Here is a 25,009-nt window from a genome sequence, read left to right on the forward strand (position 1 = left end):
TGGTGTGGATTAGAGCATGCAGATCAGAATAATGGGGAACTTGAGGATCGTTACTGTCCTTTTGAAGACGAAGAGACTGCAGCTCGTCTAGGCGCTGACAAGTGGAAGTGATGAACACTAATCAGATAAAATGTGACGTGTGTCAATTCCTGGGCATCGGTCCACCGAGTGCACGAACTCACGCAGTCATAGTTTGTCGAGCCATTTGTCAACATCATCACCGCAAGGACAGGTGGACGGTGTTGAGGGCTCATCACATTCCAAGAGGGCACCGCAGGCGGAGTCATCTGTGTTGTAGGGTTAGAGGCGCCGGAAGAGCCGGGGTTGGAAATGGCCATCGTTGTAGGGGTAGCCGGGCGCAGGTGGAGACTAGAACGTAGCTCCAGGGAGGACGGGGTCTTGACGTGCCTCCACCACGTTATGAAACCGAGACCGACCAAGCTGTCAAGCATTTTTTATTCCAAAAAGGAAATGCACCAGCTCACGCGTGAAGTAACAGAAGATGTGGGCGATAACGGCTATGTACATATGAAAACGATGAAGTGCATTAAAAGTGCTTACAATATATAGGTACTAAACACAACCATCACAAGATTTAAATTTTGCGTTGGTGCTTGATTATGGGTCGATCTTGGGGGCTATTGTTTACAAAAAAGAATAAAAAAGCAATAAATATAGCAATGCCACACTTTCCACTGCAGTTGCTGTGTGCATTTATGTGTGAATGTATATACGAGAAAGGAAGTGGAATGAGGTGTTTATTGAGAAATGTGAGCACTGCACTGCTGAAGCTTTCCAGAAAGGAGGAATGTGACACAGCTCAAGAACACTGTAGTGCTAACAGTTGCCTTATGGGGACACTTCCATGCTGTCACTGCAGAGACATGTCAAACACGAGTTCAGGCAGAAGGCTTGAAAGCGGGATGTTACTTAGCATGCATGCCTTGATAAAAAGCTGTGTCATCAATTCTTATGAACAACTGCTGCTTGTAAAATACCCTCCTTATCAGGCGCCCTTCTTACTTATAGATGGACAACACTAAGTTTTCAACAGCTCTGGTGTCTAAAACATCATGTTGGCAGACTGCCAAATCCTTTACAGCAAGCCTTGCTCCTCAGCACCATGCTTCACTCCGGAACAGTCATTTTCAACAAACTGCTTCCTTCCTGCTGAGTGACAAGCAAAGCCTGTGAAAATAAATACAGACGACGGACAGTAATAACGGAAGCAGCAGTGCCAATGTTGCATGTCCATGCAAGTGCTCACCACAGATGAGTGAATCAAGCACAGACCCACTTGAGCAGGGCTATTGAGAAGCAGGCAGGCACCCAGCACAGGGATCCTTGTCTTGCCCAGACATTCTTCCCAATTGCTGAACCATACAGCAACAGGAAAATGCAAGAGACTAGCCACAATTACTTTCAGTGCAGTGTCTGTCCACATCTGCTTTTCACGTGTTACTTAACCAACCCGGCCCAATAACCATCCTGATAATCCCACCAACCACTGCCGCACATTCAACCAAACAAGATGGCATCACAGCTAACTTCAAGATTATGTAGCTGCACCAAAGCATCATTGCTGCCATAACCAAGAATCTTTAGTTGACCTTGGAGCCACCCAACCAGTGCCAGCCAAGTAAACACTCGGGGAACATGGTGGCCTGAGCTAATTGAGAGCCTGTCTTGGCTTTGTGTGGGGCAACCTTAGCTTTCACATTCACAATTTATCGCAGCTGCAACAATTGGAACATGCAGCATTGCACCGATTCTCCAGCTGAGATGCAAACAACAATTCATTTTCTCAGCCTTCCATTAGTCCAGTAGGGTGCGGCGTGCTCTTCAGGGAATGAATATTCAGAACATCCTCTGCTCAAATGTGCACAGAAAGTGCCAGACAGCTAAAGGAGTCATGTGAAAGGGAAAACTGTCACCCACCCAAATGTAGCTTTGTAATGACATTTCTTTTTCTTTCATGAACCTTTCTCCACCTTGCGGGATTCTGCTGAACTGATTTGCCATAAAAGAGCAAGATCGAACGGGTCAAGAAACTAGTGCCATGCCGGTGAGCTTTCCAATTAGCTCCCACAAAGGTGCCAGTTCATCCTGTTCAATGAGCCCAAACTCCAGCACAAACAAGATGAAGTGCTTGAAGCTGGTGTTGAGGTGTGCCTCTTCTTTCATCCGCACCACTTCATAGAAGTGCTGGTGGTAGATGTGCGCATACACTCTGAACAACCGTCGCAGGATTGTTTTGACCACAGACAGGAAGTTGCTAGGAAAGGGGATCCCAACCCTGGAGGGGAACAGTGCCTCATCGTCCAAATGGTTCTGGGCCCACTTAATAAGGCAGTCAATGTACTCGGGGGCTGAGCATCTGATGGGCCTCTTGAATGTGCGGCCATCAGCCCAGCGATACTCGTACTTGGGACCAGCCGACATCACAGCACAGCTGCTCTCTGTGCAAAGTTTCGCAACAGTGCCGTAGATCATGCTGACCTGGTTGAAGAAGTCCACCGTGTTGACAGCTACCCACTCGTTGAAGTCTACACCTACAGGTAGCCTAACGACCTCGTGTAAGTTGCCACTACCCAGAGTAGCTGCCTGCTTTAGTAGCCGGTGTTGCTTGCACACCTTTGAACCGCTCATGTTGTTTTGCATTCAAAAATGTTCCAGTTAGGAGCAACACCCGGACACACTACAACAAATAACAGTGGGCACCACAGCATGTGCTGTTGAACATCTAATGCAACCGAAAGAATCCACAAGTGTTACCGAAAGGCCCAACAGGATGCGATAAATCACAACAAATAACATCCACCGCACGTACTGCACAGCTTCCAAGCATCTGAGTTCAGTGAGTACACTTCATTTGCTTCACATAGTACAATTTGGTAAGGAAGATACACCGAGTGATGGCACTAAAATACAAACAAAAATAAATACTGTGAACATTTATAAAGTTTTGTAGGAGAAACCAGTTCACATCAACCTGACTTGCTGGCAACTTGAGTTTGCACATCTAATGCTACCACCATAAACCCCCACAGCATTCAGAAATATTAACACAGCCTTCATTATCTTGTAGCTAGCACATAGTACTGTCTCCTGTTTTGCTTTACACTAGCACACAAAATTTCTGTGAAGTTTTGGATCTGTCACTCATTCTTCCCAATCATGACAAATGCTCATCTTTAGCCATGGATATTCAAGCTTTTAGTCAAATTATCTGCACACATAATGGCAAGAAACAACAACTGTCACATGTTCAGTTCTGGCAGGCTAAATGAAGGTAACCAGACGTAATTTGAATACAGAAGTGAGGCAGAGACATCAGAGAAAACAAAAAGCTCTGTAAAAATGCTGTTTGTCCAGCTATCCTCCAGAAATGCAGGGTGCATGGCCATGTAGCTATTTCAAAATAGCACAAGCTAGCACTGTACTTTCGCACAGACACATTTCCACATTCCAGAACTTGGTGAGAGCTCACAATGTATGAAGCAGGGAACACGCCAGTTAGGCCTATGTAAAGGCTGACAATTAAGCCAAGATTAATAGCACACCTGTGCCAAGAAGAGAGGCTTGCTGGTCCCTCTTTCTAAGAAGCTGTCGACTGCACATGCCGCCTGAGCATCTATGGCAAGTGCTTAGCTAGGCACACACTAGATTCAACAGTCACTTCACAGTTTGCACACATTACGTCACTATGTTAGCAAAATACATTGGACGGTCTAGCAGCAGCTTGGGGATTCTGGTTTAGCTTCTAGCAAGTCAATGTAGCATCCAGGCAGTCCAGGCCGCAGGAAGCCCATTTTCACACCGTCCCAGCCATCCTCAAGCTGAAACTCGCCCGACTCCACCTTGGCATAGATGTCGCGTGCAATTGTCTCAAAAGCTCGCTCCACGTTGAGGCCCGTCTTGGCCGACGTTTCAACGAACTTGGCTCCATAGAACTCGGCAAATGCTTGGCCTTCCTCGGTGCTCACCTCCCGTGATACCTCCATGTCTGCCTTGCATGCTACCACCTGATGAAAGAATGAATGCTCTCTGTACCTTTGTGCATCATCCATTAGCTCACATGTTCTGTGTTTTTCTTACTGGGGCAAAAATGGAGCTCCGAATGGCAGAGGGTAAAACAAGGTGCCAAAGCATGCAGCTGCTGCAGCAATTTAAGCAGGTGATCATGGCCAAAATTTACAAGTCTAGATTTTTCCAATTGCTTGTACTGCTTTCACTTCACTCTTAGCTTATAAACCCTTGAACAGAATTGTGCACTGGCATGGCACTACAAATGAGCCATTCACTGCTTACCACTTTTCGTCAGTCTGTTAATTGGCTCCTGCAGTGAGGGCAGCAAGTATCTAGTGAGACCTTCCTGGTGGCACCCTGCAAGCTTGGCACTGAAAGCAGCTGAATTTACTCAAACCTATTCACTACTGCAACACTGCTTTGTGCAGCACTCATCTAGACAGTTGCAGCCCATGTGTACTTTCCTTGCAATGTCCAGCTCAGTTTGCTAAAACAGCTGTAGTCGCTGTGTGGGTTAATATTGTAGAAAGGTCTATTCACAAGGACGATAGCGTTTGAAAGGCACTGCACACCAGGTTCATTACAATAGCCCCGGAAGCGAACAGTAGCCTTCGTGGTGACTCACTTGCACAGACAAGCGAGGGCATATGGCGTCAGGCAGCTAACGTGCCACTGTCTTGCGCCCATGAAAGCAGAAGCCGAGCGATAAAATTCAGAGGTGAGGTGGCATCGATTATACTGATATTTGAACGGTAGCACAAAAAATGTGACAGAAAAGAGGGCATTGCTGCAGACACACAAAGCTGACATGAGTGATATTGTGAGGTAAAGGGAAAAATGGCAAGTTTCTTACAGTCATATGCCTGTGTTGAACACCATGGACCATTTTTGTGTTGTAAATTGAGATGAATTGAGCTTATTTTCGAAAAAAGATCCAGGAAACTGCCACATGTTCAGTGCGGACGTTGAGTACTCTCTACTGCTCTACATTGCATGATAAACTGATACATTGGCTCTCGCATACTACTGAATCTGGAAACCAGTGCCGCATTCGCCGATGTCGATCGGCAGCCTTTCAACCGTACGCTCTCTTTCTTCGACACCCAGGATCCCCCCTCCCCAGCAAGCGATAGCCGTCCCTAACTCTGGACAGTCTGGCAGCGGCGGGCAACAAACCTAGCACACACGCTGGAGGTATCGTGCAAACTAGCATTCAGTGCTCCTAGCACTTCCTCAATAAAGCAATGCAAAATTTTCGCTTTGGTCGACTTGGTAACACAATTTTTTAAATGACAGCAGCAGTGAAGACGCAGAAGCTTCTGTTGGGTTGTCTAATTTTTCAATCTGACGTCTAGGAGGTTTGCATGATAAACTGATGAAATGATTTTGGCTGCAGCAGTGGAGTGGTGCCGCACATGAAACGTTGAAAGGTCCTCTGTATTCCCAGAAATACCTGGAGCTGAATGTGCGAACCTTCTCAAGGCTACCTGCCTGCCTGTGCTGCCACCACTCACGAAAACATCTGCAGCTGACGACACGACCAATACAGCCAGGGGCATATTACGTCATCACACCAGCAACGCCCCACAAGTTTGGCAGCAGCGAGTGACGCAGCTTACACGCTTCTGCACTTTTTCCAGGATTGATTGGCCATCAACAAACTACAGTGTAGACCGCTTATAACGTAAGTCGCCGGAGTCGCGAATGTCCGCACTATAAGTGGTACCGCACTATAACCAAAGCAACAATTTTCAAGGCCCGCACATATGCAAAACATGTGCATCGAGCCACCACGTGTATGCGACAGTCGAGGAATGCGGCTAGAAAGTTTGCATTCAATGTACAGTCGAATCTCGTTAATTCGAACCAAATCACGCGGCGGCGCCTCCGACCGGCATTGCTCCGGCACCGCCATAGAGTAAAAGCTTAGGAGAGACCCCTCAATGTCGCGCGCGAACAAAACAGAAAAAAAAAAACACGCGGCAGAAATTTCACCCTCTCTCAAATGGCAAGGTCACCGATTCTGCGTTGCGCCGGAACATGCGTGTACGTGCCGACGTCTCAGCCACGCATAGAAAATGGCAGTGAACCCTTCTTTCTCCTTTATGCTTCCTCTACTTTCTAGTCACGTGTTGACCTTGCACGCTGCGGCTACGGCGCAGAGGGAAGAAGCGTCGCTGTCCCAGGCTGGCCAGCAAAACTGCCCCCCCCCCCCCCCCCCCATGCCGGCAAACGCCCGCTTCCCGATAACGGCAGAAAACGAAACTTCGGGGATCGAGCTGGCGCCGGGACGGCTGGAGCGGTGGCGGGCGCGCACGGTGACAGTCGAAAGTGAGGGAGCTACGAGGGAGGGCGAGGGGAGCCACCGAAGCGGCGGAGTTGCCGAGGCAAAATCCGTTTCCCTGCCGCCCTCCTCCCTCATATTCCACGGTCTCCGCGTGCCCCCTTCGTCGTGCCGTGCCGGCGCCGCCCGCTCCCTGAAGTTTCGTTTACTGCCATTATCGTGAAGCAAGCGTTGGCCGGCGCTGGCAGTTTCGTGGCCCTCGCTCGCTATGCGCGCCGTGATATTTCACGACTCGCACTCAAGATTCTGGTTTCAGCCTCACTGGCTGTTCGTTCGCACCCCCATGTGCCCTTCTCCCCCACTTCGTCTCTCTTTCTTCCTCGAGCACTCCTTGGGGCGCCCGTTTCAAGGGAGCGTTTGCCGTCCCCGCTGACTTCCGTACTCCCAGGCAGCTGCACTGTAACCAGTATTTCGTTTCCCGCAACTGCATTATAAGCGATACGTGTATACTTGGAGTGCTATGGGAAAATTAACGGGAGTCTGAAAAGACCACACTATATCCGGTCCTGCACTATAAGCGGTTACGTTACAGGTGGTCTATACTGTATCTGGATCCCCAGCAAGCGATAGCCAACCACGTCCCAACTCTGGACGATTTGGCAACGGGAGCAGCGAGCGACGAACTGCGGCTTACTCGCTTCTGTACTACTTCCAGGTTAGTTCCTGTGCCGATGGCTCTCGCATACTACTGAATCTGGAAACCAGTGCCGATGTCGATCGGAAGTTTTTCAACCATACGCTCTCTTTCTTCGACACCCAGGATCCCCCTCACCAAGCGATAGCCGTCCCTAACTCTGGACAGTCTGGCAGCAGCGGGCAACAAACCTAGCACACACGCTTCTGTACTTTTCCCAGGTACCTTGCCAAATCGGTTATCCTGTAGCTGCTGCTGCCAAACTTGTGTGCCAGACATGCTGCATGCATGAGCAGTCTTGATGGACACCCATGCTGAAGACTCTCGTGTGACAGACGCACAGAGGGCCTTATGCAAAGAATTCATCTCATATACAGGGCTATTTCGGAATAACCAAGCCACAAGGAAAAACGATTACTGCCTGCTTTTGCAGAGCTCAACCAAAAGCTGGATTCTCTAAAGTCCCTTAAAGATAAAATTAACAACATTGAGCAATCAATCCAGACTATGTCCTAGTATTTTTATTAAATTTTTCCTTATCTTGACAACCAAGATAAGGAAATTGGCCATCTACGGCAAAGGCTCGAAAAAGTTGAAAATGCGCAATCAGACAGTAGATAAATGCTCACTTGAGTCACCTTGAAATGCAAAGCAGGAGGAAAAATGTAGAAATACACTATGTGCCGAAAACAAAACACAAGAAATTGTGTGGCAAAAGTTAATCAAGTGGTCAAGGAAACCAAACTAGCAGAGACCGCTTATAGCGACATTGAGGTGCTTTATAGACCTTCTGGGAAAGCGAACAAGGTGCCAGCGATCATGGTGCAATTTGAACGACAGAAACAAAGAGATCAGTGGCTTCAAAACAGAAAACTTCTTAAGCAGAATGGCTAGGCTGCCTACCTCTGTGAAAATTTTGCCCGAAGAGCACGGAACCTTCTGGTCAGTAAAGAATGCGCCCGCAAAAACTGCCATTTTGTTTCGTATGCGAATAGCAAAATCCTTGTTCACATGAACATCAGGCTCCAGTTGCGAAAGATATGAGAGCAACCTTGCATATATGGCCTGTACCGGTGTTCACAGCTAGATACACATTTTTAACTCATTCGTTACCACACCTATAGAAACCCATCAATTTTATAGACAGTTTTTTTTTCCATGTTGTTAAAAATTGCCATTGGAATTTTTATAACAGCAGCATACACCATCTGAAATAACTGAACTGTAAACTATTTGTCTGATTTGACAATTTTTGGCAAATTAGGAAGTCTGGAAATATAACATTTAATCTGGAGGTATCGTGCAAACTAGCATTAAGTGCTCCTAGCACTTCCTCAATAAAGCAATGCAAAATTTTCGCTTTGGTCGACTCGGCAACACAATTTTTTAAATGACAGCACCAGTCAAGACGCAGAAGCTTCTGTTGGGTTGTCTAATTTTCCAATCCGACGTCTAGGAGGTTTTAACGATGTCTCAAACAAGGTAGATGATCATGAGGGCATGTTATTTTTGATAATTGTGTTCAACTAAATTGAGTGCAACTTTATTTCTTCCCACCGTGGCTTGCTTTTATCCAGCAGCATTTCAACACCGCATGTGCAAATTGTTACGAGCAATCCTTCCTTTCGTGTGGGGTGTTCTCTCACACAAGAACACGCAGTCGAATTTCAGACCAACCTTCGACCAAAGCTCGATTAGCAGTCTAATTTCTTACATTTTGGACGCAGCCTATTCAAGTGCCCTTAATCATTGCTGTACAATATTGTGCAACACTGTACAGGAACTGAACAAAGCACGTGGAGGCTCCAGCACCAGCTGAACGCACGCTAGACCGCACAGAAAAGCTGTATCGAATGCAGGACGCTTCTGCATGCCCCCCGGCCATTGCTTCATGAGCCTAAAGCATGCAGTAAAACACAAACCAGATGCCTGCTGCAATAAGTAAAAAAAAAAAAAACGCCCCCTGTACAATAGGAACTTCCCTTTTTCACATTTGCGAAGCTACTGCTTTCCTGCACAGCATGGGCATCACTATGGCTATTATTGACACCAACAAATCTTGGTTATAATTCTGTTTGCGTGATTTGACTTACAACAGTTGGGAACCAGGAGCGAGGTGAATACTTCTGTATGTTTAGAATTTCATTTTACTCAGTGCTTACACTAAAAAATAGCAAATTATGACTTTCATTTGTGCTCTTTGAGGTGATTGTTTCAAGTTTCACAAAATAATTCTCAAAAGCTGTCTGAGTAATTATTATTCATTCAAAACACGAGTGATCAGGCTATAATTTTATGTATCATGGTATATGTTGCAACTACGCGTTGAAATAAAACGTTAGAGAAAGATAAAATCGCTGAAAATGAACACATTTCTCACGGTAACGAAAGAGTTATGGGCTCGATATACTCCGACGTAACGTCGACGCGCGCGCACGCTGGGCACAGCGACGCTACGCTAGCAAAACGCGAGCACTCTATAGTCTGACGCGAGGCGCGACTGACGCAGCCAGCGTCCGTCGGCGCGGCCCGGCGGCAGCCGGCACGAAATGCAACATGCTGCATTTCGCGCCGACGACGTTACCCAGACTGCAACGCGTCCGCGTTTCTTTCCGCACGGCGCTGGCTTTCCGCGCTCTGCTCTACTGAGCATGCGCTGCTTTGGCTCCGGCCGCTGCGTCGGGCCGCGTCGCGTTGGACTATAGGGCAGGCGGATTTGCGCCTGGCGTGTCTTCGCCGACGTGACGCGACGAAACGAACGCCGGCGCGCGCGTTGTGAACGTCGGAGTATAACAGAGCCTATAATGATGGCACGTAACGCCTACCCACTCCCCGCTCATGAGATCCATAATGGTGCTTCTTTTCAAAAACACAAACCATCGTCGCTCAGATGTTTTCATATAAATGCGCGATCAATTAAGAACAACTCTTCCAGACAGCTTTTCTTTTGATGTGATCATGGTATCAAAATGAGCAAGCTGGTATGCATTCGTCTTTCGGCTCTTGCAGCGCTCGCAAAGAGGTGCACGTCCAGTGCGCTTTGTCCCTGTCTTTGTGCAAGAACTGAATTATTATGGTACTACTTGGTTAACTGACACATTTGCACTACCTTGTTTTTCCACATTCGCTTTAAATTGCAACACATGTTGAGGTGGTGATGTATGCATGCTTATAAACAAAAACCTTGATTGTGAAGTGTTGAGTGTATTAGGCCAAATGATGTTGAAATATAAGGAACAATGTTGCTTTATCTGTATTCTATAGGCTGTTGTCAGGTGACATATCCTTGATGCAATGGAATCATACCTCGTAAACTGACTTGCCATCCCGGCCCTGCAAAAGTCCAGCCAAGCTGTTGAAAACCACCACTACAACTGGGATGCTTTAGAGTAATGGTAATTTTGGCAGTGGTCGCTGCTCCTCGGGAGTCGTAAGTATGCATTTAACACCCATAGCGGTGCTACAACAATGAAATCAGTTGCCAGGCTGGTTCTTTTATATACGAAAGGCTAGAGACAAGCTGCCGCCACTGTGGCAGCCCGCGCAACAGTAACCTTTACCGGGAAACGTATGCGGGGAGCGCCTTATCATCAATGCTTGCTTTGTGCTTGCTCTTTGTTGAAATGATAGCTGTATGCTGCATGTGTGATTCCAAAGAATGTACGCACTTTTTGCTTCACTTTGCCGAGTGCTGGAAGCCTTACGGGGGTACGAGCCACTGCACTTCCGCTGAGATTGGCCCACATTTTTGCTCACAGACGCAGACACGAAAAATGATGACCACCGAGAGGCTTTGCTGTAAAAGTATGACATCCTCATAGGTGGCGATTTCAACATAGGTATGTCACGCGAAACATCAACTAGCGTCAATTTTGCCATTTTGATTAGGTGCGTTGGCATTAATAACATGAACACTGTAGCGATATCATTGCATCGTATCCTGCACGTGCATTGATTTATTCTTGACAAATATTGACCGTGAAGTTATTCACGAAGGGGTAACCTGCTGTGATATAAGTGACCCCATATGGGGATTTATCTGTTTCTCCCAAAAATTCTCTCAAAATGTCAAGAGTCACACATCTAGCGTAGTGTTTAACCGAAAGTTCTCAAGAGAAATTTCATACCAATATCCTTCGTGTTAACTGGACGTTTTTTTTGTTTGTTTTTTTTTTTGAAAAAGATGCAAAAGGGCATGACGCATATCTCAAAGATTCTACCTCACCCAGAGGAAATACTTCTTTCCAAAATTAAAATGCAAATAGAAAAAAATATGGTAACCATGGGTATCATGTGAACTTCATGCATGAATAAAATGAAAGAAGCAGCTGTCTCAATTATTAGTGGACTCTAAAGATGTTTCGATCCTCGAGCAGTTCAGGCAATACAGAAATAAATTAAACACTGCTCTGCGAAATGCTAAAGCACGATATTAAGAAGCATACCTTGAGACCGCATCCGGCCACCCTGACAAAATTTGAAGCAAGTTTGGCCATTTCCCAGTCAGAAACCCAAACAAAATTATTATCGCTAATGAAGTTACTCGTCAGCCAGACGAGTAGTCGTCTGGCTGACGAGTTTAATAAGTCTGTCATGCAAGAACTGACTCTTACTACTAGTATGCCTGACATAAAAATCAATAGGTGTCCTTCTTTGTTTTTGGACCTGTCAGCGCATTGCCTCATGCAATGCAGACAAAACACAGGTACGTCCAGTTAAGCATGTCATACATGCAATTTAGACACCTTTCGAGTATATTTATAATCTATGCATAATCATCATCATCAGCCTATATTTCTGTCCACTGCAGAACGAAGGCCTCTCCCTGCGATCTCCAATTACCCCTGCATTGCGCTAGCTGATTCCAACTTGCGCCTGCAAATTTCCTAACTTCATCACCCCACCTAGTTTTCTGCCGTCCTTGACTGTGCTTCCCTTCTCTTGATATCTATTCCGTAACTCTAATGGTGCACCGGTTATCCATCCTACGCATTACATGGCCTGCCCTAGCTCCATTTTCTTTTTTTCTCTTAATGTCAATTACAATATCGGCTATCCCCGTTTGCTCTCTGATCCACACCACTCTCTCCCTGTCTCTTAACGTTAGGCCTAGCATTTTTTGTTCCATCGCTCATTGTACAGTGCTTAACTTGTTCGCGAGCTTTTTTTGTTAACCTCCAAGTTTCTGTCCCATATGTTAGCACTGAGAGAATGCAGTGATTGTCTGCAATGCAATCTACGCATACAAACAGCCAATTTTTCGACCACAAATGCGAATTGCAAGAGTTGTGGCTATTCATAAAGAAACTAATAAGAGCGTCTTAGGTAATTATAGGCCTAATATCAATCTCCCAGTGTTATCAAAAATTTTCGAAAAGTTCATTCTAAAATTATTTGAATGTTTTTTTTAGACAAACACAGTGCTATTACTGACTCTCAGTATGACTTCCAGAAGAACCAATCAACAGAACTGGCACTGCTACACCAAAACTAATATATAATAAGTAATTTCGAGCTCAAGAACATGGTACTACGAATATTTCTAGATTTTATCAAAGCATTTGACTGCATAAATCACGCTATTTTGTTCAATATATTACAGAATAAGAGGTAAAGAATTACTTTTAATGAAGTCCCACTTGTCATGCAGGCAGCAACATGTGCAATTAAATACAATGCGAAATTTATCCTGTTGTGTACATCAAGGCAGCATTCTAGGCCCCCTATGGTTTTCACTTGGGCTTGTTGGTTTTCCATTAAGACCGTGTATCATTGCGCGCAAACAATCTTCTCGCAATAAATCTGTTGATAGTTTGCACTTCGTGTGTGTTATACGTGTTCCCTCTTGTGTCCATGTCGTTTTGCGCGCAATGATACACGGTCCCCTATGGTTCCCATGACATTGTTAACTCTCATTTTACAGCGAATCTGTATGCCTCTCGACCTCTGGTTGGTCGGAAAATTTCGTGACTGCAGATTTGAAGGCAAGCAGCATAACTTTCTTTGCAATCAGGCATACATCTATAGCGCCTCCTTACCGACGACGAATTGCGAGCGCTCATCCGCATCACTGTGCGAGAGGAGCTTCACGGCCATGCTCCGGCCAACACCGCCATCGCGCTCCTCCTCCCAGTCTGCGCGACATCATTCAAGAAGAACTGGCGTCCATGCCAAGTGTCACACATGCCCGGTCCCCTGCGCCTGTTTGTGCACCTTCTTACGCCGAGATTGCTTCGCGGCCTGCGGTCCCAGTTCCGTCTGCACCTGCCACCGTTGTCTGCGACCACCTGGCCTCGATGGTAGCGAAGGCCCCCGTCCAACCATACGACTCTACCTGGCGCCCTTCCCGCCCAGTATGTTTCTACTGTGGCATACGTGGTCATACCTCTCGTTTCTGCCGCCGGCGCCAGCATGTGAGCGCTAACTGTGCAGTTCATCATCGTCTTCATGTGTATATACCCACCCTCATAATCATCATCATTTTGTCGGGTTGGTGCTCGTGGGCTGTCTCACGCTGTGTGACAATACAAGAGCTCTGCCTGCGTCCCGGGCGTGGTATCACAATATATATATATATGCATACATGATGAAGGGTTTCGCACCAGACCCGAAGGCGAAAAAAGATCAACATTTATGGCATATTTAATGACTGAACGTTTTGGCCAGTCCTCCGGCCGAAACGTCAGGCAGTAAATATGCCATAAACGTTTGTCTTTTTTCCTTTTTTTGAACACACACACACACACACATATATATATATATACACTTAGTGATGCCATCATGCTTTCATATATAAAAGGGAGACCCGTCTAGCAACTCATTCAGTCCATTCTAAGACCACGGAAATTAAACACACCAGAAGAACAGCATGAGTACAATGCTCGACCATGTGTGGTGTTTGATATAGCTTCACTGGACATTCACGTGCGCAGGGCAGGATGGTGGTAAATTTTTTATAATTTAGGCTGACGATACAACCTTGCTTCTTTCTGGAGATTCTGGCAGTGATCTAATAATTAATGCAAACATTTTGCTAGGACAGCTAGAAGTTTGGTCATGTAAAAATGCACTCACAATTAATGTCAATAAATCTAAGCCAATACTTCTTTGCCTCCAAAATAAGAAGCACAGTGAACTTGGTTCCTTATTTTATAATTCACAAGAAATTGAATGCATAAAATCGCTTAAATCACTCAGAGTAATATTCTTAGAAAATATGCAATGGAACAACCACATAATAGGTCTTGATGCCGCCTGCTCTGGCCTAGTTAAATTTTTACTGGTTGAAATGGACTACATTATATTGTAAAAGAGCCAATGAATGAAATCCCCCCCCCCGTGATGGTGCTCTCGGCCCATTGCTTGCTATTTTTTTATGATCTGCTATCGTTTGCTAATGAAAACGGCCTGAATTTAATTCTTGGAGGGGACTTTAATGTTAATATGGCCTCCAATACCCGTAGAGAGAGTATTCGTCTCAAATGGGTGCATTAGCACAATTGACATAGCGCTAGATTAACAACTACCGAAACTGTTATTGATCTCTTTGTTACGAAATACTCTCTGCTGTGCGTTTCAAGTGCTGTTTTGAGTATTGCTATAAGTGGCCATATGCGTGTTTTTATGTTAGTTCAAGCTACAGAAACAGGAACCTTGCTTGGAAATGTTCTTTCCAGAACAAACATTTGCAGCAGTCCAAATGGCACTGAAGCAAATTAACTGGAATGATATTTTCCAACAAGATAATCCTAGGTACGTTCGATTCGCCTGCACCACTGTGAACCAGTTCACGGCGGTTCACGAGAAGTTCAGAAATTGTCCAGCTCGATTTCTGTGGTGCAGGCACAGCGCCACACTCGAAACGAATGCCAAGGTGCAGACGCGGTGCAGACGTTATGTTATGTCCGACTAATGTGCATGGATTGCGTAAGTTTGAGAGGTCTTGAACTGCAAATATGATCAAATTCTTGGGCGTATACACACACCACACTTGCGTAGATACGTCAGACGTGCATAAGCGGGGTTTTAACGGCGCTCGCGCCCATGTGCTGTGTCGTCTGCTGCGCTGCTGCCGCGCACCTGTACGCCTGCACCATGGCGGCACCGACAGTGGAGTGGGTGCAGCAAAATCATGAACCAGCCCTGCACCTTTCCTGCACCTTTTGAAACAAACGGCGTGGTTCAGCGGGCGCCATTGCTGCGCCACTGAAACGAATGGCAGGGTGCAGCACCTCATGAACTGGTTCAGGCGGTGCAGGCGAATTGAACGTACCTCCTGAATTAGCTTTTAAATCATGCTCAATTAAAAGTGACTAGTGCTGAACACGCACGAGCACCAGCATCTTGGACAAGTCATTGTGCTCATCACTGCCACGTGTCACTAGTTCTTGTGGGCACAGGTTCACCTAATAAAAAGTTGTGTCCATTGTGTCTTACTCTTCTTTCTGGGGTTTTATGTGCCAAAACCAGTTCTGATTATGAGGCACGGTCTTATTCTTCACCGTCACGACAACATGACAGAATAATGAAATATTTCAGTGAAGACATCAATTCAAGTAGTAATAATGAAGGTAAAGATATTTCGGAATAGAGAGCCTGCGGATCCATATTTTTTTCTATTAGTACTTGAAAAGATGGCTTTATTAGCGTACAGCCATGCTTGTCTGCCATAATAGTATTATTTAGGTTGTTGAGAAAAGGACTAGTTGTGCCTCCAAACAGCGCTGGGAGAAACAAAAGCATGTTTGATATGCCTCGTGTCAATGCCTAAGCTTCCTTGAATATCAGTCATGTGACATAATAACCGCCCTCAGCCAGACATGTGAGCCCCATGAAAGCAAAATTTGTGGCCTCCTGGTGGCACTCAGCAACAGTATTCGGCTAGGAATGGTGGCAGCACAGGAGCATTTCAATATTCTGGCTCTCACTATGTGGTAAGCAGCATACCCACCCAACGCTTTTTTTGTGTCTGATCTAATACCATTGCCTGCATTTGTCACTGTGCAGAAACAAAACTGACTGGCGCACGATTAGTATGCCTGAAACAACACAGGGTGGTGGCCCCATGTCGATGTAGGAACTATGTGTTATTGGCACAAGGGCCACATAGTGCCAGACCTATATGAGACTCTTTCCAACCATCTGGTTTCGTAAAAGGGCCAGCCTTCCTGGTGGCGCATAATATGGCTGAATGACATGTTGCGGTTACACATGTATCTTGATTGCTTCTCTGTGTTTTAAATAGTATAGTCATATCCTCGTTTCACTTACGCCCCATTATTTTTATTGCATCTACTTTATCGTGAGCCTGCATGGCCACTAGACAGTCCAGATGTTCACTGGGACAATTACAATGCCCATCATTTCCTTCCTCCTGTTTGTCCACTAGACAGTCCAGGTGTTCACTGGGAAAATTACAATGCCCATCGTTTCCTTCCTCCTCTTTGTCCACTAGACAGTCCAGGTGTTCACTGGGACAATTACAATGCCCATCATTTCCTTCCTCCTGTTTGTCTTTCAGCAAAAAAAAGTTGTGGGATTTTATAAGCCCAATATGATTACGAGGCCCACCGTAGTGGGGGACTCAAAATGAATGTTGACCACCCTTTGATGTGCACGAGCGTTTTTGCATTAGGCCCATTCCGGGATAGAATCCGCAACGTTGAGTGTAGCAGCGCAACACTTAATACAATAAACTACTACTTGGTAGAGAACTGTGCTAGTGGCATCCACTAGGGGCAAGTCTGCTGCTCTTAATATGGATGCACTCTGCCTAAACAAAAGAGCTCTCCTTGGCCTGTAGATTGTAAATCAAAGAGTGAATAATCATGTGACGCTGGACTAAAATTTTAATGGCAACACGTAACAAACAGACCTGGTAGATGACCTTGTGCGGCTCAATGTGCCGCTTGACTTCAAACAGCCAGTCGACCAAGTGCTCAAAGCTGGTTCTCCTGGTTATATCATATAGAAGAAGGGCGCCCACAGAGTTGCGGTAGTAGGAGCGCGTGATGGAACTGAAAGGCATTCATGAGATGAGTTGCACAACAGTGACTACAACCAGGGCAGCACAACAATGACAAATGCAGAGGCATCCAAACGCTAGCATTTCACACAACACGATGCAGATTAGGGGTACGCAAATATTAAAATATGAATTCAATAGTCTCTGCCGTTCTATTTGTATTCGATTCAAGATTCCACTATTCGAAAATGTTGAATATTCATTTCTTTTAAATATAAAACTTACTGGAGCCCCGAGGGAGGGAGAATGATGGAAGGACTGTTCCGAATGATTCTGCTCCAAGCACCACTTCTTGAATCGAATGCACATGCAACTCCTGTTCAATAATTTCCAGTACTGAATAAGAATGGTTTGCTTTTAGGCAATTTGTATACAGATATGTTCTCTATAATTTGACCAATCTCACTATATGTAATCATTCCTTTGAAAAAGGTAATTAGAGTTAAATGGGGCCAAACTAGAGATGTGCTGTAGTATCAAACATCTTTCCTTCAACAAACCGTATGTGTACATAGTGATATGCTGTCCCCTTATTTAATTAGTACTACTTGTCATCGTTGCCGAGATAACAGAAAGCAGGTATTGGTCACTTAGCTCTTCAGTTGTTTGGATTGCAAACAACATGAGATACATGTCCCAAATAATGTACATAAGTCTCATTCTTTTTTTTACCAAACAAACTCACCGCGAAGTTAGTATTTCAGTTTGTTTAGGAATTAGAATTGAGAAAACATTCGATTAGATATTCTAAAGGCCATTTTTTTCCAATACTGATTTTTGATCTGATTAGAAAATTTCACTATTCGAACAGCCCTACTTATAATCTACCTGGTGCAAGCGCACCTTTCTCACGGTATGATAAGATAGGTATGCAAAACATGATCATGTAATGAGAAGTACAAGACAAATGCCAACTATCAAATCGCACAGTGACAGATATGAAGAAAGACAAAAACTTATGTGAAGGTAACACCAACCTGTCAGTCAAGGAAATGTACATGCACAGATATGACACTCGTGCAATATCATCGAAGGCTAATGTAAAGGGGTGGAGCAATGCACCTGAGAAAGCTTGATGTGGGCCCCTTCAGCTACACATAAGGTGTTGTAACCATCGAAATGAAAGTGTTGAGCATATGGCAGGCCACCACGTAGAAGCTATTATAACCATAGAAACAAGCTGAGCAGGCTTGGCATACATGGCACGTGAACTTCTGATACGGAGAATGGTACGGGCACCGCAGTTTAACATCATGGGAGAGTGAAATGTGGCATCCAGAGCCCCAAAATCCAAGTTCAGGGTAACTCTCGCTTTGCTTGTATTTTGAAGCTACCGCAAGCTACTGGCTTGTGTGCTTTAATTATCATAATTCCTTCTGCTCTGACTTCATTGACACGGTGAGATTATTGTCACAGTACTATTCCTCTAGAGGAGCGTCGACGCTTTTGATCCGGCGCGCATTCTCGACCATATGGTTCAGATTTTGATCACCTTGTAAATACATTTTCCTGCTGTGTTTGCCTCCACATAACATCTTGGTGGAGGTCTGGGGCCTGGCGTAAGACGGAGCTCTGCAGCAGCACCACTCTAGGCATGTCTACCGGCGGTGAAACTGCGTCAGCAGTAGCCACCATGCCAGCCGTCATCCTGGTGCCACCCCACGATACTGGGGCTTTTTCCAGCATCGATGGCAATGATGTCGACGACTGGATTCGACTTTCGAGCGTGTAAGCGCACTTGATGCCTACCTGGTGAACGTCATATTTTATCTAAAGGGAACTGTGAAGGCCTGGTTCGATAACAATGAAGAGGAGCTCACAAGCTGGACCATATGCAAGACAAAACTTGACGAGTTGTTTGTCCAACCTGCAGGCTGCCAGCCAATAAAGAACCTGCTCCCCGTGTGTGCAGGGTCATGCCTGACGTACAGTCAAGATGTGCTGGCCCTTTGCCGAAAGGTTGATGCCAAGATGACAGAAGTCGATAGGCGCACAAGTAATGAAAGGGACCGCGGACGACGCATTTAAGCTCATCGTGTTTAAAGACTCTTCGATAGTCAAAGAGATTATTACTGATGCTGACGCTTCGAAGATGCTAAAAGCCGATGCATCGCCCACCACTTCGCCTGCCTTCTGAACACGGCAGCAACATCAACGTGTGAGGACGTTCAGCCTTCAATGTTGGAGACTATCACTCAAATCGTTCAACGTGAAATCGTAGCCATGTCACCTGCACATTTAGTGCGAAGGAGCCCAGTGATACCAACCGACATCACTTATACAATCCGTTGTTCGTCATGAACTGGCAAACGTAGGCCTTCAAACCATCTGTTCTGTGAACCGTCCTGACATTTATCCTTCTTCAGCCACCTTTGAGCCTCTGCAATGCCATTGTCCTACTCCGAAGTTGGTTCAGACCCTGCATTTACTATGTTACATAGAATTAAAAAGTAGGAACTCGATGTGGGGTCAGCATTGTCTTTGCTGATGGCAGTAGGTTAGAAAAGTCATGCGCCACCATGCAGAGAAGGGCAGTTGAACGAAAAAAGATCAGACAGATGTTGAGTTTTTAAAGCATACAAATTTGTAGGATGCCATACAAGAACACTGTATATATAAAGTTCCTTGTAGTTTCCTTTTAGGTCGTTACATCTATCAGAGATTGAGCATATTAACGATCTTTGATCGCTCGTTTTGATGTGCTTTTGCGATTGCAAGCGCGTTCGTAAATTTGAAAGCAGTTTTCTTCCGCCATAAGGACGAGCGTCTCATGGTCGACGCGTGGCACGTAAGAAGAAATCTAAATCGCTGTCGAAAGGGAGTTTCATGACCGACGGGTCTCCTTTCGGTGCGCCTACCTCCCCATGGATTCCGTCGTGCGCTTTCCCCATTCTGCGAGTGACTATACGCGCAAACAGGCACGGTCGCAATCGTTCGCCAACCTTCCAAGCAAGCACACATTACCGAAATCGCTCCTGCCCGGCGGTGTCCCACAGCTGAAGCTTGACTCTCACATCCTTCTTAACCTCGATGAGCCTTGCGAAGAAGTCGACGCCGACAGTCGGATCGCAGACGTCGTGATACTTGCCGTCGGTGAACGCTTTGAGCAGTGTGCTCTTCCCGACAGTACTGTCGCCGATCAGTATTAGCCGGAACTGATAGTCAAAGATGGGCTCGACCATTTTGGATCCATCGAAATCACCATCCGTCGCTCAAAGCACCACACGGCAGCGCCGAAAAAGTTCGCGGCTGAGACGCGATGCAGACACAAAACAACAAATATTACGGAGCACAAACACCTATGCCGTAACCTATGGGTACTGCTGCCAAGGTATCGTTAGGTGAATTGTCATCGCAGCGTAGAATACATCATAGTAGGAATGGGGCAAGTCGTCCCTACCTCATCCACACGCACTACCGCTACAGTGGCTACTACTGCTACAGTGTGCCAGGCCTCCTTTACTAGGATGCCTGGCACGTCAGCGCCGAAGCCCCCGCTCAACTCTCTCCTGTTTACGCGCGCCGCTGCCGCGCAGCGGCGCTGTGTTCTGACACTATTCTGTAGTGTAGACGAAGACGGACCCAGAGAGGCTCCAAGATTCAAGAAACGTAGAATCGGTAGAAGAAATAGACGTAAGCACCAGGGGCAAGGTCATTCTGACATAGGTTACATTAACATGCAAGGTGGCAGGAATAGGCTGAAGTGGGAGGAGATAGACGAGCAACTAAGGCAAGAAAAGCTGATGGTATACGGGTTTGTGGAGACACATCTTAGGGACATGGAGCAACCTCCCTGTAACCCTGACTATGCATGGGAATATTGCAATAGAACAGAGGGCAGCAGAAAAGGGGGTGGAATTGGTGCATTTATTCATAAAAGTATGAACTGGCAAAGGGTCAAACAGGAATGCAAGGAGCATTTATGGCTAAAAGGGAAAGTTGCAGGAGAGCAGACACTCCTTGGCTTTGTATACCTGTGGACAGGAGCAAATGCCAAAGAGGAAAACAAAAAAATGCTGGAATGCATATCAAGTGACATTAATGAGCTAGGAGAAGGGTGCGAGATTATTATACTAGGAGATATGAACGCACACATAGAAGACATGGACGGGTACACAGACTCAACAGGCAACATGATGCTGGATATGTGTGAAATGCATGACTTAGTTGTATGCAACAGTACTGAGAAGTGTGAAGGGCACATAACATGGGAGGTAGGGAGCCTGCAGTCGACGATAGATTATGCACTAATGTCACATAGGATGCACGATAGGCTAAATGTAATGAGCATAGATGAATATGGCTCCAGAAGTCTAGGTAGTGATCACAAACGTATTAAGGTGAGTTTTAGAAGGGAAATGAAAGTAGGTAGGAGGCAAGATGAACAACCAGGTGGGATATTTTACTCGGAAAAGCAGCTTGAAATAGCAACCCAGCAAATTGAGGAAGTAATTTCAGAGGATACAAAAACAGAATGGACATATGCAAATTTAACAGGACTATTTGAGCTAGAGCTTACTAAGGTACGAGTCAGGACAAAAGGGAACAGAAGACGTAAACCCAAGAGCTGGTGGGATGAGGAGGTTAAGAAGGCCATAGAGAAACGCCAGGAAGCATCCAGGGAACACAGATATTCAAAGCAGAGGGGTGAACCAGAAGCTGATGTAGGCAGAAAATGGAACAACTTCTTAAGCTGTAGAAGGGAAGCATCCAATTTGATCAATGAGAAGATCAGAAGAAAGGGGAGCCAATGGTTGTCAGAAGTAAACAAAAAGGATAGAAAAGCAGCGAAGAAATTTTGGCAACATCTCAACTCCTTGAGTAATAAGACTAGCCTAGAGCAGAGGTTTATAGTTACAGCTCAAGGTGTTCGACTAGAGGGAGATGAGGCAATGGAACATATAAGAACAATGATGACAGAAAAATTTAAAGAACGAAACATAGCATGTGCTCAATCAGGTGAGGATGGACTAGTCAGTGCAGTGGCTCCACTGGCACAAAGCGAGTGGGAAAGGGCAGAGAAGAGGGTTCCTAGTAGCACGTCGACAGGTCCTGATGGCATCCTAATTATGTTGATAAAGACATTGGGCCCAAAATCTAAGAAAGCATTAAGAGAGGCAGTGAGCAAAATGATAATGGACGGTAAAGCCCCCGACGGGTGGAGACTGAGCAGGATGAGCATGATATATAAGGGAAAGGGGGACAAAGCCGACATAAACAACTACCGTCCCATAACAGTGACGTCAGTGGTTTACAGGGTGGTGATGCAGATTATAAAGGACAGACTGCAGGCATGGGTGGAGAGCGAGGAGGTGCTGGGGGAACTACAAAATGGGTTCCGGAAACAAAGAAGGTTAGAAGATAATCTGTTCTCATTGACACAGTGTATTGAAATAGCAGAAAAGGAACACAGGCCCCTATGGCTTGCCTTTCTGGATATCAAGGGAGCCTATGATAGTGTAATCCAAAAGGATTTGTGGGACATACTGGGCACTCTAGAGGTGGAAGATGGAGTAAGAAATATTTTAAAAGATATCTATAAAAGTAACAGGGTGCTTATAAAATGGGAAAACAAGGTATCTGGGCCTATAGAGATACAGCAGGGGCTTAGGCAGGGGTGCCCTCTGTCACCTCTGTTGTTCATGCTGTATTTACAAGGATTAGAGAAAAAATTAGAGAGGAGCGGACTTGGCTTCAACCTTTCCTATTTCAAGCAGGGAGAATGGATTAAACAGTCATTACCAGGACTGATGTATGCAGATGACATTGTACTTATGGCTGACAGCAAGGAAGACTTGCAGAGATTAATGGACATCTGTGGTAAAGAGGGAGATACCTTAGGTTTGAAGTTTAGTAAAGAAAAATCGGCAGTCATGACTTTTAATGATAATCAGGGCAGCGAGCATAGGATACAGGAGGTTACGCTGGAGGTGGTGGATAAGTACAAATATCTTGGAGTGTGGATAAACAATGGGGCTGAGTACCTAACAGAACATGAAAAATATGTGACGGCTAAAGGTAGCAGAAATGCAGCTGTGATGAAAAATAGGGCACTGTGGAATTACAATAGGTACGAAGTGGTGAGAGGGATTTGGAAAGGGGTGATGGTCCCTAGTTTGACTTTCGGCAATGCGGTCCTGTGCATGAGATCAGAGGTTCGAGCAAGGTTGGAAGTTAAGCAGCGAGGGGTAGGTAGACTGGCTCTGGGAGCACACGGAAATACACCAAATCAGGGGGTACAGGGTGACATGGGATGGACGTCATTCGAGTGCAGGGAAGCCAGCAGCAAGATAGAATTTGAGGAGCGATTGAGAGAGATGGCAGAAAAGCGGTGGGCAAGGAGAGTTTTCAGTTATTTGTACATGATGAATGTTGATACAAAATGGAGGAAGCTGACCAGAAAACTGTCAATCAAATATTTGGACTGCAGGAGGGGTGCAAACCAGGAAACAGCGGCTAAGAAAAAGGTTAAGGAAACAGAGAGGGGTCTGTGGAAAACAGGGATGCAGACGAAATCAGCACTGGGCACATACCGAACTTTCAAGCAAGAAATTGCCAAAGAAAATATCTACGATAATTCTAGGGGAAGCTCTTTGTTGTTTGAAGCCAGGACGGGAGTATTACGGACTAAGATGTACCGAGTCAAGTACCAAGGTATAGACACATTGTGCTGTGCGTGTGGAGAAGAAGAGGAAACGGCTGAACACCTCATACTTTTCTGTAAGGGGCTTAACCCTACAGTGCAAGGCAACGGGGCTGATTTTTTCAAAGCATTGGGGTTTAGGGACAGTGAAGGCAAAATAGACTTTAAGCGGGTAGAAATAACCAAACAGAGGTTATCTGATTGGTGGATAAAATTAAGGCAGGGGTGAAATTTCACCCACCACAAAGTACAAATTATGTTAATAGCCATGGCTAGGTGGCGTATGCCACCGCCCGATTTAAAGGGTTCAGCCTCATCCATCCATCCATCCATCCATTCTGACACATTGGAAAAAGGCAGCAGAAAATGTCCCTAACAACACGGCAGCAGGACCCGATGAAATCCCAATACAGCTAATCAAAAACCTCGGTCCATAAAGCAAGGCACTGCTGACTAATGCCATAGAGCAAGTGATTAGAACAAAGAATATTCCCGTTGGATGGCGTGAAAGCAAGATGAATCTCATCTACAAAGGCAAAGGAGATAAGGATAAGACGAGCTCGTACAGGCCAGTTACAGTAACGTCGGTGATATATAGAATGGCAATGCAAGCCATAAAATTAGAACTGTCGAAGTGGGTGGAGGAAAACGGTGTTTTGGGGGAACTACAGAATGGGTTCAGGCCAGGCAGACGCTTAGAAGACAATATGTTTGTACTAACTCAGTGCATAGAGATTTCAGTAGCTCAGAAAAGACCTTTATGGGTAGCATTTCTAGATATTAAAGGAGCTTATGACAACGTAGACAGGGAATTTTTGTGGGATATTCTTCAATACGAAGGCATAGATGACGATTTCGTGGAGCTGCTGAGGGAGATATATCGAGACAACCAAGTACAAGTGGCATGGGAAGGTCGAAAAGGAAATGAAATGGTGGGAATTCACCAAGGATTGAAGCAAGGATGCCCTCTGTCACCATTGTTGTTCACGCTTTACGTCAAGTAGAGTGACCTAGAATATGGGAGAGTGTCCAAAGCGCCGCGCAAATACATGGGAGGAGCGAGGACCTTTTTGTGTGAACTCCCGCGCCGCGGCGCTGCTGTACCGGACCCGTGGGCTTTCTCCGCTGCGGAAGCCGCGCCAAGGCGGCGGGCGTCTGCTACGAGCCTGATATTTTGGTTGCTATTAGCCAACATCGCAATAATTTGGGATATATTAAGTACCACGTCACCGCAATGTAATACCGCAGTGACTAACCGCACAGAGAACGCGTTTGCTGGCTGTGAATACGGCTATTTTGTATATTTCCTTCTAGCTCGCTTGGTCCGCGCTTACG

At 45.7% G+C, this 25,009-nt stretch overlaps 2 protein-coding genes and 1 long non-coding RNA gene across 3 annotated transcripts; 1 reads left to right on the forward strand and 2 right to left on the reverse strand.

Moving 5' to 3' along the window:
* Nucleotides 1-437: 437 nt before the first annotated feature.
* LOC119461847 (MOB kinase activator 1B) lies at nt 438-2,704 on the reverse strand. Its single transcript, XM_037723218.2, has one exon. The coding sequence runs from the start codon at nt 2,659-2,661 to the stop codon at nt 2,044-2,046; it is 618 nt and encodes a 205-aa protein (XP_037579146.1). The 5' UTR covers nt 2,662-2,704; the 3' UTR covers nt 438-2,043.
* Nucleotides 2,705-2,853: 149 nt separating this feature from the next.
* LOC119461846 (ras-related protein Rab-39B) lies at nt 2,854-20,479 on the reverse strand. The gene is made up of 3 exons (XM_037723217.2): nt 19,996-20,479; nt 16,882-17,023; nt 2,854-4,025 (listed from the first exon to the last, which is right to left on the reverse strand). Exons 1-3 carry the CDS (start codon nt 20,211-20,213, stop codon nt 3,732-3,734), a joined length of 654 nt encoding a protein of 217 aa, XP_037579145.1. The 5' UTR covers nt 20,214-20,479; the 3' UTR covers nt 2,854-3,731.
* LOC125947625 (uncharacterized) lies at nt 9,262-11,186 on the forward strand. The gene is made up of 2 exons (XR_007468454.1): nt 9,262-9,388; nt 9,806-11,186. It is a non-coding gene; the product is annotated as an uncharacterized LOC125947625 (long non-coding RNA).
* Nucleotides 20,480-25,009: the final 4,530 nt, after the last annotated feature.

This window comes from Dermacentor silvarum, chromosome 8 (assembly GCF_013339745.2).
Source record: "Dermacentor silvarum isolate Dsil-2018 chromosome 8, BIME_Dsil_1.4, whole genome shotgun sequence".
Lineage (NCBI taxonomy): Eukaryota > Metazoa > Arthropoda > Arachnida > Ixodida > Ixodidae > Dermacentor > Dermacentor silvarum.